This window comes from Botrytis porri (genome assembly GCF_014898465.1).
Source record: "Botrytis porri strain MUCL 3234 chromosome Unknown BPOR_024, whole genome shotgun sequence".
NCBI lineage: Eukaryota > Fungi > Ascomycota > Leotiomycetes > Helotiales > Sclerotiniaceae > Botrytis > Botrytis porri.
The window spans coordinates 94796-114373 of NW_024066098.1; the positions used below are offsets into that span (position 1 = coordinate 94796).

The window sequence follows — 19578 nt, forward strand, 5'->3', positions numbered from 1 at the left end:
AAAAAGATTCCCAATCGCATTTCAAAATTCAAACCCTCGTTCTGCCAGATTTTCTCCGAGTGTAATTCTTTTACACATAGACAATATGGCAACCTCAGCAAATTTTATTCCTCTCGGGGGAGTGGAAAAGACCCATGAGTTCGATCAGCCTATGAAAAGGCGCGATGCAGGTTATAGAGCTAAGTCTCTTTCCGCTGGAAAGCCAAAGGTTATCGGAGCTACTAAAGGTAGGTTCATTTGTTCTTTGCATATCCATTAGGATATGGCCTATTCCTAGAACGCGGGAGCTTTTGCCTTGTTTGAAGTGGGATAGAGAACTCTAATTAACTGGGTATATAGAGGAGCGATCGCGAATTGCGCGCGAAGTACGAAATGCGGCGAAGAAAGAGAAGAAGAAGGCCAAGTCCGATGCAAAGAAGGCTAGAAAATTGAATGGTATTATGACTAGACGAGCTGTAAGTCTTTGAATTTCTAGTGTTGACTGGTAGGGTGGAAGAAACTGATTAAATCTGCGCGCCTAGACTCGTAACCCAGAAAAATACAACAAAAACAAGGAGAGGAATCGTCTTCACGCAATCGATGTCGAACGCTATAAGATTCGCTTGAACGCCGTCAACCAAGCCCAGAGATTGGCCGCGGTCCATGATCCTAGTGGAGTTTCCTTCAATGTGGGAGAGGTAGTTACATTGGAGGATGGAACCGTGAAGAGCAAGAAGAGTTTGGAAAGGAAACATGAACCAGCCGAAGGGAAGCAGTTAGTTAAAAATGAAGATACTGCTGTGCCAGAAGGTATCAATCTGGAACGACTCCATCTTCTTGACGGAGAGAAGAAATCACACATTTCGAAGACGGCACTCAAGAAGAAGAAAATGTACGAACCAAAACCTGTTCCACCTAAACCGATTATTCCGGAGGGAATCGCTCTACCAGAAGGAGAGGAGAATTGGTTAGCATTATGGGATATCTCGGATGGACAAATCGAGCAGAGGATCGCGATGGCTAAGAGAGAAGCTGGAAATGCAAAGAGGGATCTTAGAAGAAGACAAAGGGAAGAAGCTAGATTTAGGAGGTTAATGAAGGCGAAGAGAAGAAACGCACAGAAAATGGGTGTTGTTTTCGATCCCATTGCAGCAAAGAACGAGATCTTGGGCGACAATGATGATGACGAGGATGATGAAGAAGCTTCTGATTCTGAAGATGAATCGAATAGTGATTCTGACTCTGACTCTGATTCCGATTCTGATTCCGACAGCGATAACGAAGCAGATTCTGAGGAGATCAAGGCCAAGAAACGAGAAGAGAAGAAACAGAAGCCCAGATTTAACCTAGATGAGAGCCAGCTCAATGCAATTGTCAAAAGAGAAATACAGCGCGTTAGGAAGGATACACGGAAACAAGAGAAAATTATGGGTGTATATGAGAAAGAGCCAAAAGTAATGACCGAAGAACAAAAGGCCGCATTGAAGGAAGCCCGTATAAAGCGCAAGGCCGAAAAGAAAGCCGAGAAAAGGGCAAAGAAGGAAGAAGAGGCAAAGCTGGGAGTAGTAAATTTAAAGGGAAAGCAAAATAGAAAAGCGAGAAAGGAAATGAGGAGAGCTGAGAGGGCCAAGAAAGCTGAAGAGAATGGAGATGCGTCTGCGACAGAAAGCGTCAAGGGAGACGAGGATGAGGGAGGTGTCGATTTATTGAGTAGTCTGGAAATGGCATTAAATCAGCCCGAGGAAACGAAGGAACAGAAGAAGGCCCGTAAGAAGGCTGAAAAGGCCGAGAAGGAAACTCCTGAAGTAGTGGAGGAAAGCAAAGAAGAGAGGAAAGCTCGCAAGAGGGCCGAAAAGGCCGCAAAAGTTGTTGTCGATGAGCCAAAACCGGTTGCGGTCTCAGAACCAGTAGAGGAAACTAAAGAAGAGAAGAAAGCACGCAAGAAAGCTGAAAAGGCGGCTAAATCCACCCCTATTGTTGTCAAAGAGGAAACTCCTCAACCAGAACCAATAGCAGAGGAAAGCAAAAAACGCAAGCGCTCCAAGGAGGAAAAGGAGTCTTCGAAGAAGAAGAAGAAGTCCAAATCCACAGAAGAGCCTCAGGAGCCAAAAGTTGAGAAGGAAGTAGCGGCTCAGTGGAATGCAGATGCGCTGGATGGAGACGCGCAAAGAAAAAGCAAGTTTTTGAGATTACTTGGGGCTGGAAAGGGCGGTGCTGTCAATGGAAAGGGGGTAGAGGCTAAGGGCAAGGAAGATATTCAGAAAGTGCAGAGTGAGTTGGAGAGACAGTATGATTATGGGATGAAATTGAAACATGATGGAGGTGGGAAGAGGAGAGGTTTGGGGGCATAGATTACATTCAAGTGGATACTTGAATGAAATATGAGCGGGTAATTTCTTTCGGTGAGTTAATGAAGTAAAATCTTAATATCCATGGATCAACTGTTTTGTTACGTCTCGCTTTGGGGTTATGGGGGTTCTAAAAGTTGAGTTTACCTCTCCCATTCTTGTATCTTCTCGACTCCTAGATCGAGCGAAGTGATGGGTAGATAGATATAATCAAATGAAAGATAGACACATCTTAATGCAAGGTATAGCTATACTTTGTAACGCGATAGCTTTTTGTGAACATGAAGCAGGTTGCAAATTCTTAATCGTGTCGTAATTATTGGCTTTCGATCCACCAACCAATACGTGCATAGAAATAGAAGATGTCACGGTATTAGAGACATATCACACTTTCGTTGTAGAGAAATCTTTTCGAACTTAAAATATTTTCAATTGACATGACAGAGAATATGGAGCGCTAAATCAACCTATCATTGATATTGATCCCATGTGAAAACCCCCTTTGACCATCGAACCCCGGTTACTTTTTAACGGATACAAAAAAAATGGAATAATAAAACGAGACCCAAATAAAACTCCCATCCACAGATGTCGCAATTGCTTTTCTCAATTGCAGACTAAGTCCAACCCCTAGAATATCGATAGCTCGTAAGCCTCTGTCTACTGCGACATGACCTGGGTAGTATACAATGCAAATCCCCAGTTCCTCCGTTTTTAGTTGGCATATATGGTCGCGAGAATCGAATAGATGAATTGAATAAGATAGAATGCGATGCGCTTATTTACCGCCGCTGAAATAGGAAACTACGCGGAAAAGGAGGTCGACAAATAATCCGCCAATGAGGATGAATGCGAAAAGGTCTATTGATTGGGTTGTTAGCTTGAGTTTGGCGCATGGTGGGATCTCTCGAAATTCCTCCATAAAGCACATCCCGCTGAGCTGTGGCTTGTTCCTGTCTGTCCATGGGACTTCTGCCTCCATCCACATTTCTTCAATGGGCGTTCGATGAGCAATTGAGAAACGCCCCTTTTTCCCACCAATTAAACTTCTGCTTAAATCGTCCCTCTTCTGAAACTTCTGACCTTCCTGCCTTTCCTCCGCAGCCCTCAATTCCTTTTCCCTCTTTCCTTTCATGAAGAAAAGACATAATGAGAAATTAAAACCTACATAACCAACCCTTACTAATAGGGCTCTTCTGTTTCTTCAACTCCTTCTTGTGCAATTGAGCTTCTGATTTTCCTTGCTTGTTCTCATTGACGGCAGCGAACTTGAGATTTGCTTTGCGTTGGGTGGGTGTTTGAACCTAGGGAAGAGGGTTAGTTTGAGGGTTCAAGAGTTTGGAAGTCTGGAATAGGGATCGAAGTTTTCTAACGGAGATGTTCAATGCGAATCAGGAGAAGAGGTGGAGGAGAGTTCCAAACTTAAATGATCACCTGGAAAAACAATTTGTCCCAAAAGGTTTCATACGAGGGGGAAAGTAAAAGTACATACCATTTTGACGTTTGTGATTGCGAATATTGGAATATGTCTCGTAACTGATGTATGGGAGTTAACTCGAGTTTTGGTTTACGTATTCTTGAATTGTAAAGGTTGGAGATGGTAAAAGATCAAAGATGTAAATTATCTGTCAACAAGTCACTCGGTAGGATTTATAATAAAGGGTGAGATATCAATCGTATTCAATATAAAATTACTTTGGGGAGAAGAAAGCTTAGACTGCGAGCTTCGTAAATGTGTCCCGATCGGCTCTGTGGACTTGGAGATGCGGCCGATTATTTGTGGGGAAGCCTGTTCGCAGATTGATGGGCAGAATTTCGCTAATGCTAAAATGGAAGCGGTCTGTACTTGGTATCAAATGGCGAAGCTTGTCAGCCATTCAGGTCTCACTACAACATCTGTGGTGTCAATCCATATCATGTTCTACGATTTCGAGAATTCCGTGTCATTGGGAATATTAGAACCACCAAAGTGGGACAGCACCATGCATGTTATCATGTTAGGGACCGCTATCGTAAGTATCAATCAAAGACTGCACTGAATAGAAGGATAGGTAAACAAAGACTTCAAGGTTATTGAATCTACGTAAAGATTTACAGGTCTCGGACTCGGACATGTATTGTTGCGAGATCTACTTGAACAGAAGGTCAAAGATGCCAATGACAGCTTTAGATGGAAGGAGCTTGCCATTCTGAACCTGATGGGGGTAAGAAGCTCACCGAGAAAAAACAGAACTCGCTGCTATCAACGCTATCCACCTTCAATGTAGCGATCTCTGATGTCTTCTCAGCGAGCTTCTTGTTGCCTTCCTGGTCCAGCAATCGTGGATGATGCTGTTCTTGTCAAGGTCCTCGTCTTGAAATTACTGGAGAATAAGGTCCTTGACGAGGATGTCATCACCTATGGACTGGTTCTATATACTATCTAGTGAGCCAATCTCTTCACGCAAGGTGAATCCAGGATCAATAAAGACAACCGTTCCTCCTTCACGCCCCCCGAACCCCCGCCCCCTCGTCGTGCCTGTCATCCCGATGTTTAGGGAAGTCAAGTGCTCCTGCTTTACACCCGCCAACCCTCAGCTTCCTTATCAGCCCTTGTGCTGGAGCAGTTTCAATAACCTTTGGCTCATGCGGAGGTAGACCGCCGGAGGCTGCAGATGTCTAGTTAGTAATATATTAAAAGTGTTACAGAGTGTGGTGTTCATCACCTATCTGCCAGCTCCTTTTTCCCGGAAGAGCTTTAGAAAGTCCCAAGTCGTGACCTAGACAGTTGACGGGGTCCTCGAGAGGGTTGCTTCCATATCAAGCTTATCTCTAGCGGGATTAGATTGCTGAATTTCCATATCTTTTGGACCCGATGCTTGATGCTGTTGAGAATATGGCGAAAAATGAGAGACATGGGCACACCCAGGATCGAGTTGATCGTGATCGAAAACAGGTTGATAAGCGGGGTGGATAACGTATTGCAAGTTCGCCTTCCTCAGCTAGTCGTCGCCATTACTATGCCCCTCCTCCCTCCAGTTGCGCAGTATTCCTCAAATTATGTGTGTGATCGGTTTGCACGACTCAAAACGCCATTCAAGAATCCAGGGGGAGCCACACACACACCAGCTCTCCCTGGATTTTCAAATCGTGTTTTTGAAACTAGCCTCATGGAGAACGTCCTTCGAGAGACCAAAGTTTTCCTTGCTGCGAACAGGGCGGTACCAGCCACAATCTATGTTCCACGCATTTTGTAGACTATTAAGAGAGCCACTCTCTCATCGCATTTATTATCGAAGTAAGTAGATTGCTTCTTCCCTACATAGTCATCCATTTATCAGAAACGTTTCTTCAAAATTGCGTGGGAAGTACAAAAAATCTCATGTTTTCACTTCTTCGCGGCGTTCCCCGTACAGGGGATTGTGATGGTGTGCCGTCTTACCATACTTCGTCATATCGGTCGATGCCTTAATAAGGTCATCAGTTTGTACCAGCAGTCGGTACCAACTGACGACCTCATTGTTCAAAAGAAAATTTTAGACTCAATGTCTATCTATTGAGAATCAGTAATTTGTGCGAGTTGAGTCATCTAGGAAGTGACTCACATCTGTGTGAACGGTTTGAAATTCGAGAAAACATTGTTGTTTGTCATGATAACCCAGAAGTCTGATCTCTTCTCTACACCATCTAGGTATATTGAAGTCATCAATTTTCTGGGCCATCTTTACTAAGAATCATGTTGTCTGAAAAACAACTTCGCTGAAGAGATACGCTCTCACAGTACAGAATCGGATCCCAACTTTATCCGCCTCTGTCGTATGTAAAAAAGCAACCAGATTCATACTACAACTAAGAAGTAGCAGAGGAACACCCAGTGAGTGCTGCCGATGGCCTACGCCTAGTCATGTACCCACTAGAGATTTACCATATACCCTCGATATTAAGTATAGGTGAGATGCTGATGTCCGGTGATTTGTTGCGTATAGTGTTTGATGAACTGCAAGTGTAAAGTCAGTACACGCTCGTTGCGTTTGGAAGGAAAATAAGGTTCGCAAGGTGGTTTAAAAACCGGCAGATGGCGCAAAGCACCATCCGTATCTTGATTGCCTCATAGATGATAAGATATCAAGCTGATACATGAACATTTAGGAATATCTAGTGATCGATTGTATTCAATGAATTGTGACTCACTCTTGGTGTTTGTTCGGCGACCTTAAGGACTTGTAACTTTCTTTCTTTCTTTCTTTCTTTATTATCACTTCTGTAAGCTGTTAGCTACCTGGAGATCTTCTACAAACAAGTAATGACTGCCATCACTATTCTCAAACAAAGCTTCAAGGCAATTTTTCACAGCCCAAGCCAAGTGGCAAAGGCAGAGTTGGAAAGTATGAAAGAATGAATGGGGAGAAGGGAAACTTTTCACATACTTTTTTTTTAGAGAAGACTGAACAAGAGTTCCAGCGCGCACACTCTATTGTTTTGAGATAATGCATGGAGATTCGGAAAGTTCGTTTTCAAATGTGGAGGGTTATAAGTCGATTATGATCAGCACGAAAGATTGAAGACTTACGGGTTATCGTTCTTCTCATTACAGCCTTTAAATTTTAATCCATGTTTCTAAATCACGCGAGAAAATCCAGAAATACCTTGCAATTTTGAGGTTGCCTCGGGAAACAGAGTTAGGGCTGTGGCCGCTCTTCAAGAGGTGGTGGATCCTATGACATTCTGCCAAACTCTCAGCATAATATTTGTGTCTAGCATCATTCTTGCAATCCTCTTAACCATCATGTCTTGCTCTATTCCCACCCAGAGCACATGTTTTGGATGACAGTAGCCTAAAACAAAACATAGACCTCCCCTAAACATAAACGAAATCACATGACTAGTGTACACAAATCCATAATTAATCAAAAAGAGGGCTTGAATCAACAAAGAACTTCATTCACTAATAGCTCTTCTTCGTATACTAGCATAGAAGACTTTGTGTTTTATTTTTTTGACATGGTGGTTGAAGAGGGGCTCGGGCGGTGAGGAGATCATCAAAAGCAGCGAGCAAGCAAGCAATTCGAGAAAGTGAATAACATGAGCACGTCTTTCAATCTTGAAAGCTGCAATCAAAAACAAGATGATCATGTCATCGTCGTTGCCAAGGTGAATTGCAGATACAGTCCCAATTAGCTCCGACCTCGGACCCTTATTGAGAAGTTAATATCTAAGACAGAAGTCTGATCACTGAAGTAGGTATTTACCAGTTCATATTATCACAGATTCTTACCATCAGAACTTGCCAATTTCAATCTTGTAATTCTATATATGTGTGACAATAAGTTTTGAATCAATCAACGAAATCTTAGTTTCTATTCAAATTCACTTTCCTAGGACTGCATATGGATGGTGCAATGATCTTAGTATATATTCAAAGTTAGAGGTTACCTAGTTGATCAGCCACTCAAGTGCCATATTGACTTTCCAGCTAACGGGCGGCAATTAGTGGATGATGGTTCAGAGATGAATCCCTGCCCCCTGTGCAGACGTGCAACAAAAGTGTACATTCAGTCTCGATCAGGGAAAGAAAAAACATTAATGGCCCTTGTCTTGGTTTGCGACGTGCAACAAAGCAGATTTCTTAGTTTGATAATGCTGAAGGCAGGGAAAGTTCGATTATACTTTGAGCTAGTGGAACTTTATCCCAGAGCTCTGTCTGAGCTTGCGGCATGCAATATAGCTGATGTCTTGTGGTTTAGTTGGAGGATAGGAGGAAACTTGATTCTATTCATATCGTAATGGGTAGAAAAAGGGGATTTAGTCTATTTAGTTTGGAGCTAGTAGAAACCTTACATATCCCTACCCTAGATCCGATATGCAACAAAAGAGGTTTTTTGTTCAACTAACGTAAGTCATGGCGTAATGCGTCTAATGGCGTAATGCGTCTAATTGTGGGGGACCACCCCATCAAAAAAGCAACAATTCAACAATGGTCCGTCGAAAAAGTTTAAAAGTGCAGGAAATGGAATCTCGACTTTCTGAAGCAGTATTAGGAGTTCAAAATGGAAAGTATAAGTCTTTATATGAAGCTGCAAAAGAACTGGGGCTTTCTAAAGATACTGTGACGCGACGCGTCAAAGGGGGTTCATCGCGTTCTGAAGCACGTCAATCGCAACAGAAACTTTCTGCTGTACAAGAGAATGTACTTCTTAAGTGGATAAAGCAATTGACAATTAGCGGCTATTCACCAGGCCATCAGTTGTTAAAAGAATTGGCTGAGGAGTTACGTTCAAAACGGACTTATAATTTGGAATGCCCCTCATTTGACTCCCTTGAACTCCCACCACAACACCTTCTTGGTCATGAATGGGTTCCACGATTTATCAAACGACATCCTCATCTTACAGTTGTTATTGGCCGTCGAATTGAATCTGTAAGAATGGATGGTGCAACCAGGGAAACATGTAGTACTTGGTTTGACGCGTATCAAAAAGCGATTCAGGATTATGGAATTGAGAAGAAAGACGAATATAATATGGATGAATCTGGACATTCAATTGGGACAATGGAATCAACTCGAATTATTATCGATTCTACACTTCGTACAAAACATCAAGCACATCCAGGCCGTCAAGAGTGGATTTCAATGGTAGAGTGTATTTGTGCGGATGGATCCATTCTTCCACCACTCGGGATTTTTAAAGGTAAAAATGTCCTTCAAAATTGGATTCCGAAGGAAGTTCTTGGTAGCTGGTTCTTTTCAGCAAATACAAAGGGCTGGACAAGCAATCTTCATGGATTAGAATGGCTAAAACGCGTTTTCGAACCTGCAACTCGTGCAAAAGCAGGTGGCAAATATCGGCTTCTCATCTGCGATGGCCACGATTCTCATATTAGTGGAAGCTTTATAGCTCACTGCCTTCAAAATCGAATTGTACTTCTTATACTTCCTCCTCATACCTCGCATTTGCTTCAGCCACTTGATGTTGCGGTTTTCGGTCCATTGAAAAAACGGCTCACCGCAGCACTTTCTGATTTGAATCAAGCTCAACTTGTACGAATACAAAAGATTGAATGGATGGAGGCATATATTAAAGCTCGAGCCGACGTATGCCATCATCAAAATATCGAATCGGCATGGCGGGGAGCTGGGTTACATCCATTTAATCCACAGAGAGTGTTCCGTACACTGGGTCGAGAGTTTACCCCCGAAGTCGAAATATCCAAAGAACCAACCCAATTTGATATTTTTAACCAAGTCTTCGTCAATAGCTCACCCCCGGATGTAGCAATCTTACAAACAGCAAATAACCTTTTAAATTCAACAATTGAAAATGATACGACTCTTTCAACCCCGGTTCGTCAATACATTCGAAAATTGACGATTGGGAGTGAGCAACTTCGAGCTCAAAGTATTGTTCACCAACACGATGCGAATAATTTACGAGCTATTATTAAGAAACGTACGATACGTAAGAAAGGAAAGAGACTAGTTTTGAAGGGTCATTTTCATATTTCTACGCAAGAATTATGTGATGCAGTAGTGGAAGTCGAAAAAGCTACTAAGGTACAGACAATGAAAAAAGGAAAAGGGAAAGGGAAAGTAATTGAATATGAAACTGAAACTGAAGAGGATATTGGAGAAGAAGTTGAAGATGAATCTGAAAGTGATACTGGAGATTGTATTATAGTTGATTGTTGAGTAATTGAGATTTTAATAGAGTGGTTCCCCGCAATTAGACGCATTACGCCATTAGACGCATTACGCCATGACTTACGTTACTGGATTCGGAGAAGTCTCCCCGACCCTTACCCCCTGTGATGAACCTCATAGCCATCTTGCATTCATCTTTCAATACCAGGAACATTACTTCAGAGACCCCTGCTTAGACTTGAGATGTGCAACAATACTACTTTGACCTCTTTGATTGGAAGAAGTTTAAATTCAAGTGTGCCTGTTTAGAACGTTAGTGTGCAATAAGTCATTTTCCTGAAAGGGCTAGTCTTTTACTAGTAAGAGAAGACGATGTGAACATCATTGGAGTATAGATTGAAGTCAATCTGCCATGTGATACCTGTGTTCATATCTGGTTGTAACTCCAATCTTTACCACGTTTCTAGGACACGCAAAGGTTCAGGATTCCATGTTAACACTTGAAAGGCAAACAAGATGTTTCTTCATTTCATTCTATATCTCAAAAGATAGATACATTCATGACGATTGCAAACAAAGAGAAGAACTAGAATTATTATCAACTCACATTCAAGATGAACACTCAAAACCCAAACCAAATCCAGCAGAGTAATGTTCCGATATCTACAAATTACATCTATAATCTTTACCTCTCTCCCAAACTCAATTCGAAGATGAACTATAGAAATAGTATTCCCTCTCAATTGTCAAACAAACATAAACCACAAAATTCTAGGAAATGTTAGCCGAGAGAAGGTGCCCCACCCTAGCTTAGACATGCAACAAAAACCCCCATTCGAACAAGGACTGGGGTCAATTGGGTAGCATACTAACAATTTACTACAGTTTACAAAATGAGAATGGGTAATGATAGCCGAAGTCAATACCCCCTGTCCTGGTTGCAGATATGCAACAATACTTCACGGATTTTTATGATATGGTCTGTATGATGTACTGTAGAGGATGGTGGTTGTAAGGTGAGGTTGGATATATGACTGTGCAGCCATTTCCCTAAAGCTCATTGAAATAAGCAAACACTTCTTGTGACAGGGAACCGCTTGTTTCTTCATTGGTAAGATTCCTTGATTAACATCCAACCGAGTATTGTAAATCATAGAAAGAAACGCATCCTACATATATCACTACAACGAAATTATGAGATTTACACAAAAGGTTTCCGCAGAAGCTTTTCACGCGCCTGTCTAAGTAAAAAGATAGGGCTACATGGCTACGACTGACCGGTGCACATTTTTGCGTCGATTTACGCAGTTTTCTTGATGAGGATAAGAGAACTTGGAGCTCCATGTTGTTGGACGAAATAAGTAAGGAAAGTAACGAAAGTAACGAGGTTGAGAAACACGTAATGAGAGGTGCAAGATTGTGTTTTTACTTCTCTTGAATAAATCATGACTAAGTCGAGATATGCAACAGATATTCCCAATAGCCTTGGTCAGTACGGTGGATGTTATACCACACCCAAGCACCTTCATCTTGACTCCAAGACGGCACGATGAAGCCTTATTGCTTACGATATAGCGTCACAGACACAGATGAGGTGCCATACAATTCTTTGGGTAAAAATCTGAGTGGCATGCCGCATCCGAACAAATTTACAATCAATTATATAACATCCACAAATTCCAATCACGCCTCAGACCAGAACCTCTCCTAGCTCCCCTAGCTCTCTTAACTCCCCCATATCAGTAATCAAGACCCGAACCAACTGCAACCCATCCACCACTCAGAGCCCTCAAGAATCTAATGTTGCATATCTGAGATCTCAAATTGCAAGGGGGAGCCCTGACAAACTACAACAGAGGAAAGTCTAGTGCTAACCTATCTCTTTCGATACTCTGGGATATCCCACTACATTCGAACAAATATGGAGAAAACTTGAAGAGAGAGTAGTGCAAATCATAGATCGATTTAAAAAGAAGTTATCCATCCATCGAAACATATCTCTTACTTCGCAGACTTTGCACCCTCCCTTCTCAAACTACGGTCAACTGAGAACTAATATTCTTGTTAAACAAATTTACTGTCACAAGTACTGATCATGCTTTAGATCAAGGTTCAAAAGTAGTGGCAATGGTTTTTGTGTTGTCTACACTGTTTTTAATCTATGCTTGCTTGTAATGTATGCTGTCCTCCTCTGATTGTTCGCCTCACTCTCTTTCACGCCACATAGAGCTGTGCTGGCATAAAGCCAGCCGCATCATGTATTCCCCTAAAAGATAATCTATCCGCGAATCTGGTATTACCCCTCAGTTATACAGCTCTAATAACGCCATGCTGAAATCCGTGCCAACCTCAAATTTCTACCATCGCCCTCACTATTCAAACACCAAATCACTCGGGAAAACTGCAGAAATGTATACAAAGGTTACGCTGCTACCAATGCTCACGTAGGGCGCATCCATTCCCAAGGGTACCATTGAATAGAAAATTCATCTATTGCAGTCTTGAAGAATTCGAAGACGGGATGATCGTCCTCTAAAGGTGCAATATCGAGACCCTAACAGCAGGAATCAGTAGTGATCTCCATATATTACTTACTACGAGCTCAAGTCAAAGGTATTCCGAGTCTCTTTGGCCCAAGAATTTGGAGGATTTCTTGACCCATTATTTATGAGTTGAGTATACCGCGTGAAAAAGCCTGAAAAGTAGAAGAAAAAACTTACCGCATAATCTAATTCAATCAATTCCTTCTCAAATTCTGCGGAAATTTCTGCATCATTCAATTCCTCCTCTGAGTTATCCTCTTTGACTTTCTCATTCTTCGGATTTCCACGAATAAGCAGAATTTCAGTACCTTCCATAACCAAATGCTCCTGTACTAAGGATGTCCATAATAAGCCCCTAAATTCCTCTTGCAACCATTTCCAATAAAGACATGGTTTATCGATATCTGTACCTGATGCTTTTGGGTTCTTGACCCAGCATATGAATGGTCCTTTTATGCGAACGCCGAGACTCGAGAGGGAGGCAGAGCCTTTACTCCGTGAAGCGCTTGCAATGTGATATGCGAGATGAGACCCCTCACCGTTGTCTACGATTGCGTAGATACCACTTGCAGTAGCTATTCGGTCTGGATTTTCGATCACGCTAATTAACCATTCTGCTTGTTAGTTGTGCTCTTTTTATTTCAAAAATCAAAATTTGATGTCAGGCTAGTTGCGAGAACAAGGGTTGGAGAGCACAGATTGATTCAGGAATTGTGCAAGTTGTTCCCCGTAGCCAGCTTAGAGAGGTCAATAGAGGTGAAGGAAGAAGAAAACCTAAAAGACATAACTTATGTAGACATATATTCATCCAACTCGTCATTTGTAAGCATCACCTTCTCCACAACGCACATGACTTTATCACCCTTATTCTTTGGCCACCGTTTCTCCACCATAGTCAGAAGAGGCCCTTCGTAAAGACCGAGTTCTGGATCCTCGCCGATCCCCCAATCAAGACGAGGAAGTGGTAGCAACATAAAATGTGCTAGGTCCTTCTTTCCTTCAACTCTCCAAAAATGTATTACTCCCCTTTCGACAATAAAGTCACTTCCAATTATGAAATTTTCCATCTTTTCCTCTTCTGTCTGCCCAAAATAGGTGATAGGGATCGTTATATGACAGAAACCGTCATGGTAGTTTTCTGTTTCTTGGTCATCGGTTTTATCTTGCTTAGGACAGACTAAAACGCTGTTTTCATTCCGAGTTAGTTTGATTGTTGAGACTATTTTATTTCGATCGAACTACTCCCAATTACAAAAATTGACAGCAGATGAGCTAATGTTGCAGTGTCTCCGTCGTTCTTCCCTAACTCAATGCTGCCGTCTAGGAGTTGGAAGCTCGATAGGAGTGAATGAAACTTACCAACGAGGTTTCTCATTTTTCTTTAAACAGGCATTCGTTCCGTTTGAACTGCCTTTATGATTTCGATCGGCATTTGAATGCGTTATATCATCATCATTGCCGGTCGGTGAAGCATTGAACACATTGCTGCACGCTGCAACACCGTCTTGCATACCACGTTCGGAATCCTCAGGTTGAACCTTTCTCTTCTTCCGAGAGTGGTCTTTTGCGTCTGAAGTGTCCGATGAGGTATCCTTTAGGAACTCTCTTTTCGCTCTTGAATAATCGACGACATGCCCGAGGACATCTGTCTGTGATAGGTTAACGCTCCCCGCTTCCGGCTTCTGGTGATCGTCCATCTTTTTTCTCAATCAAAAGCCTGTATTCCTTCTTGAGTCTCTCGTAATTCTGACAGTCTTCGTTCGGTAAATGAGATGCTTTGGCACCACTCTTCTGTTCGATGAAAAAAATTTGCTCTTTGGGTAATGTTATTGGGATGTTTTTGTTTGCTTGAATTATGAGAACGAAATTGTCTTATTGTGTCTGACTTCTCTCTTCATTCCTTCCTAGGCGTGTTGGCTGTGATTCGCTCTCGGATTGAGATGTTCGATCGTCAATAACACGTTGATTGCGACTGCCATTCTGGTCTCGTCGAAAGATCTTAAGACTTAAATTTGCATTTAAGCCAAAATAAACAAAGACACATTGTTTAATAGATAAAAATCTGTAGGTATTAGAATTGGGAGGATTGGAGACGTGAATTTCTTAGGGATTTGTGAATGTAGTCGAGATCTGGCTGTTGATTCTAATGGCCGCGTTTGATAAAAGGGGGAGCTCCTGTGATTAAAATGACGTGTGCACTGTGAACTCGTGACTTCTTAACTTGAAGCATGCAGCCTTTCTATTGTTGTCAAGCGATTTCCATTACTGGAAACACATTGAGACGCTCAAAATGGTGATCTGACGACTTTAATTGGCATGCATTATAAGTAGTTTGACCATTGAAGCAACGCAATGCGGACTTCGGCATTTGTATCATGTGAAACCACAACTTCTCACATCTTGATCGTTATTATCTACTTAGACTTCTCTCTGCCATCAAATCCATGCAAAATCGACCTTGACTTCCTTAAATAACCCTGAACATATTGCTCTTCACTCCCCTGCCAAATCCATCAGTCACCGGCTTTCCTCCTTCATATGAAACCCCAGCTGCACCCTCTCTTCCTTCCATCTTTGCCCTCAACTCTTCATCCATTTCCGTAATTGTCTTTCTCTTCTTCTCGGCTTTCTCTCCATAGTTTCCATCTACCTCCTTTCCCGCCACTTCAGTTGATCTCTCAATCTTTTGCCCCTCTGCATCTTTCACTGCTATCTTCTCCTCCGTAGGCACTTTCGGACTGGACTCTGAAGTTACATCATTATGATATTCTCTAGATATAGAAATCGAAGCCAGGGTGCCACGGATTGGCGGCCTCGCGTGCTTTGAACCTTTAGGTAGAAGAATTGCTGAACGCGAGATTGGTGTCGCACCACTGATGATGTTTCTAGCGAACATGATGATAAGATGATTCTCGAGGATTGGACAAGAAGATATTTACTTGAGCTTTTCAATCAATTGAGATAAAACAGAATATACAATTCTTGAGAGTCATTCTTGATGAAGGATTCTTGCGCTCTTCTTAAGTCCCTTACAAACGCCCAAAGAATTACATCATCGCTTACGCGTGACTGCCACGTGATCAGCTGATACTCTCCTCACTTCCTCGGTCTTTCTCCTCACAACTTTGCTGTAATGAACAGGTTGATTCGTGAATTATTTCAATCAGGCTGCTGGATCCCTATCAAGAGTTTATAGTTTTATATTTTTGAAATCAATAACATCAAAAACACCAAATACATGACATCGACAGACCAAATTATTATCATACAGCAGTTTCCCCTAGGGCATAAACATCTACACGACTAAAATCAAAAACAACAATTTATTTTCAAGAAACCAAGAGCACAGATATTGATACTTCTCCTTGAGAGTATAGTACATAGAACTTTGTAATCCTTTATGTACAATGTACAGAGTAATCGTTGAGTATATAATCCGACTCCAATCCCATCTGGAATCTCCTTTCGCTATGGTATCTACCGTCTAATATGCAAGACCAAATCAAACTCCAAACCAAAATACCATGAAAAGAGGTCCAGTCAACCCTACCCCATCCCATCGCCCAAAAACGCCTCCCATTTTCTTCAGCTTCTCTCAAGCCAACTCATCCTCCTCTCCCGCTTCATCGACCTCCTCCCCACTCCCCTCGATACTTTCCATCAAGCTCTCTTCACCACTAACTCCGCTCACATCACTAACCGCATATCCATATCCCTCTACAAACCCCTCTTCCCTCACACACTTCTCCAAACTCAATCCTTCTTTCTCTACCCACTTGCGGATTTTTTCTTTATCTACTTTGACTTTATATTTTTTCCCCGCTTTCTCAATTCTTCCTCCTAGTATACTTGCACTTGTTTTCCCCGATTTCTCTCTGTTTGAGCCTCCGACTGTTTCAAGTACGCCCATTGATCTGAGGACGCCAAGAACATCGTCTACTGCTATCCATGTGCTTTTACTAATAGCTTCCACGGTAGTCGCGCCGCAGGTATCTTCCATGGGCGGTGTTATGGGCAATTTTGGAGCCGGTTTTGTTGATTTTGGTGTTAATTTGGGTGCTGGTCCTGGAACTTCCTTCGATTGAGAGGAAGATTGAGACAGAGATTGAGGTTGCATGCCTACACCCTTCATACCCTTCCTCCAACCCTTTCCCATTCCTTTTCCCGATGGTTTCTTCACCGGTGGTTTCTTTTCCACTTTAATAACCTCAAGATCAAGCTCCTCTTCCTCATCCACCAACTCGTTTTCTTCCATCAATGTATCCACACCAACTTCACATTCCAGCAACCACCTCGCTACCTCTGCCCCCCAAAACCTCCCATACCCCTTCTTCCCTAACTCACTAATTGGTTTCTCCGGTCCTCCAAGCAGTCCTTCTCTCCTACTGATTTCGTAACTCGTGCCTATTAGAATACTCCCCAGTCCTTTCTTTTGCCATGGAGGAAAAACAAGAATACAAGCTAGATTATTATTATCCCATGACATCTTCTCCTTTGAGAAGAACCCTACGATTTGTTGTTCTTTCGTACCGAGATTGGTGTGAACGAGAAGGAAATAATTAAACGACTGCACATCGTAGAGCACTGATTTGTTATCCAGGAAGAGTTTGGCGAAGAGAGACAGGGATTGCGAGAATGTCTTTGGGGCGATATTAGTAGGGAATCCTCGAATGATGTCGGTGTAGAAGTGCAATCAGGACAACCAGGAGGAAAAGAAGAAAACTTACACCCTCAACCTCCCCATCCACCTCCCAAACACTCCATTCCCCGTTTTCATCATGTTCATAAACACAGTTTCCTGGCACTCTTCCTTTACGCTCACAACATTCTCTATGTTTCAACATTTCTCCCCCATGGACCGTATATCCAAAGCACCAATTGCAGACAAACAATCTGTCAACCTGCAAGCCTTTCGGTCCTCTCGAATCTCTTTCTCCCCCTTTCCCACTTTTACCACTCTTTCCACTTTTTCCACTTTTACCACTCTTACTGATTTTTCCACTCCCTTGACTAACACTCTGAGAATGATTTTCTATCATTCCATTTCCGATGACATCGCGGGTATAGAAACTCGAATACCAACTCTTGAAGCATAAATTTCCAAAAACAACTTCATCGATGTTTCTTTCCCTTTTTTCATCCTTTTCTTCATCATTCTCTTTCTCATCAAGATTCTTCACCATCTCCATCTCCGTCCCAGTACTTCCACCACTTCTATTAACAGAAGGTAAACTTCTTCCTCCAACATTGATCTCGGCCGAATTTCCATGGTGTTCATTATCGCCCGCCTCAGCAGGAGGTGAAGGCAACGAATTCTCCATGCTGACCGTAACATCTCTTTCTCTGGTTCTTTCCCTTGGTGTTTCTCTCTCTCCAGCCCCGGTAACAGTAATCGAACCATGAACCCGACTCGTTGTGCTGATTCTTCTGCGTTTGGGTGTATTTGTATCCTCTTGATCTTGGGCAGAACTCATTGGACCGATTTTGATTGCAGTTGTTCCGTTTGTTCCATTCGCCATGTTTTCACCATTCATGGTATTTCCATCCTCGCCCCCCTCTCCCTGTCCCTCCCCCTCACCCTCGACATCGCGTGCGCGTTTCTTTCCTTGCGGGTGCGGACTTCTCGTAATACCAAATTCCGCCAATCCCCTCTGTCTTTTTTCTCCAGAACCAGTACTTGTTCTTCCTCCACTAACTCTCCTACTACCCTCAATTTCAACACCATCCTTATCGACCATCATTGTAGTCGTAGCTGTCGTCGTGGTTCGTACCGTAATTGTATTTGGTGAACTATTTGCATTTGTATTTGAACTTGGATCTGCATTTGTGTTTGGATGTGAATGTGTATCGCGTGAGCTTGCTCTATACGAGCGCTTTCGGAGGGTTCGTGGTGGCATCGTATCGTACTTTTTCCGATATGTGGTTGAGATGGGGGGTTAATAGCTCAGAGCGCCCCTGGTGGTAAGGTAAGATTGTGAAATCCACCACACTCAAAATTGTTAATTGATTTCGAAATTTGGAAATTGAGATGTGATTGAATCACAATATTGAAAGTAAATCGTAATTGTAGAACGCAACTCCCGCTGTGATTGCGTGGAAATCTCGTCGCTGTTGCCGTCCTTGCAATGAGTTGAATCGCAATTCTTCTTGTGGTGTAATTTGGTAGAAACTCCTGTTTGTTCTCTCCAGCAGATTAATTGTCGCAAATCTGAGATAATCGAACTTCTTTGCAGTTCTAATCAGCACCGTCAATTAGTACGTGCTGTGTCAATGTTTTGTTTGTTTTGTTTGTGACGAGATAGATTTGTATTGGTAGACTGTGAAGGTTGTAATGTAATGTTCAAGTTGCTGATTACAGCTGCACTTATTACAGTTATTGCGAGAAAATTAAAACTTTCGACCCTTTTCCTGCTACCGTATCATTTCCTAGCGGGTACGAATGAAATCCTCTCTTCCTCTTCCTTCGTTCCCAATTCCCCTTACTACAAGTGAATTATTCACTTTGGAAAATTTCCCAGATTCATTGATCGCGTCGAAGTTGCTTTAAGAATGTTTACATCACCGTACCGCGACAAGGCTTCGGTATCCACAAGGCTCTCCAGCAGATGCTGCAAGGCTACCATATATATTTTATCCACCCACATCCGCACCCACATACCTTGTCCAGTCCAGTCCAAAGCTCTGCATATCACCATGCAATAGTTGCTAAACACATCGCACATCATCGTCATCACAGTAACCACAAATTGTTAACAGTAGCTCTCTCTCAACAAAATATATATCGCATCAAAAAGATTGTCATTGTACAAAAATAACACTTCTAATCATTAAACCTCGGCCAGCATCTGCATAGATCTTGTACGTCCCAAATGCGTCGCCTCGCATGCAAATAAAGTTCAGTCAAGGTGTAAAAAGTAGAAGAAAAAAAAACTAATGTAGCAGTGGGAATTTCCTTCGTTTCATGGTCCAATTTCCAACCTCCAGCCATCTATATGTCGAAGGTTGTAATCATCTCAATTCTTTGAAAGAAATCCCAGATTGGGAACGAGGTATTAGTAGCAAAACAAGTTCTGGTAGAAGTGTATGAAGT

General features: G+C 42.3%; 5 protein-coding genes across 5 annotated transcripts; 1 reads left to right on the top strand and 4 right to left on the bottom strand.

Moving 5' to 3' along the window:
• Positions 1 to 85: 85 nt before the first annotated feature.
• On the top strand, positions 86 to 2330 carry EAF01_011722 (uncharacterized protein; the record flags this gene model as incomplete). The annotated part of the gene is made up of 3 exons (XM_038919980.1): positions 86 to 227; positions 340 to 455; positions 522 to 2330. The coding sequence occupies 3 exons, from the start codon at positions 86 to 88 to the stop codon at positions 2328 to 2330; spliced, it is 2067 nt and encodes a 688-aa protein (XP_038764510.1).
• Positions 2331 to 3105: 775 nt separating this feature from the next.
• On the bottom strand, positions 3106 to 3822 carry EAF01_011723 (uncharacterized protein; the record flags this gene model as incomplete). Its single annotated transcript, XM_038919981.1, has 3 exons — positions 3106 to 3188; positions 3496 to 3631; positions 3820 to 3822. The coding sequence occupies 3 exons, from the start codon at positions 3820 to 3822 to the stop codon at positions 3106 to 3108; spliced, it is 222 nt and encodes a 73-aa protein (XP_038764511.1).
• Positions 3823 to 12064: 8242 nt separating this feature from the next.
• Positions 12065 to 14185, bottom strand: EAF01_011724 (uncharacterized protein; the record flags this gene model as incomplete). Its single annotated transcript, XM_038919982.1, has 4 exons — positions 12065 to 12499; positions 12666 to 13089; positions 13287 to 13665; positions 13852 to 14185. The coding sequence occupies 4 exons, from the start codon at positions 14183 to 14185 to the stop codon at positions 12386 to 12388; spliced, it is 1251 nt and encodes a 416-aa protein (XP_038764512.1). The 3' UTR covers positions 12065 to 12385.
• Positions 14186 to 14955: 770 nt separating this feature from the next.
• Positions 14956 to 15384, bottom strand: EAF01_011725 (uncharacterized protein; the record flags this gene model as incomplete). The annotated part of the gene is made up of 1 exon (XM_038919983.1): positions 14956 to 15384. One exon carries the CDS (start codon positions 15382 to 15384, stop codon positions 14956 to 14958), a length of 429 nt encoding a protein of 142 aa, XP_038764513.1.
• Positions 15385 to 16083: 699 nt separating this feature from the next.
• EAF01_011726 (uncharacterized protein) lies at positions 16084 to 18385 on the bottom strand (the record flags this gene model as incomplete). The annotated part of the gene is made up of 2 exons (XM_038919984.1): positions 16084 to 17127; positions 17216 to 18385. 2 exons carry the CDS (start codon positions 18383 to 18385, stop codon positions 16084 to 16086), a joined length of 2214 nt encoding a protein of 737 aa, XP_038764514.1.
• Positions 18386 to 19578: the final 1193 nt, after the last annotated feature.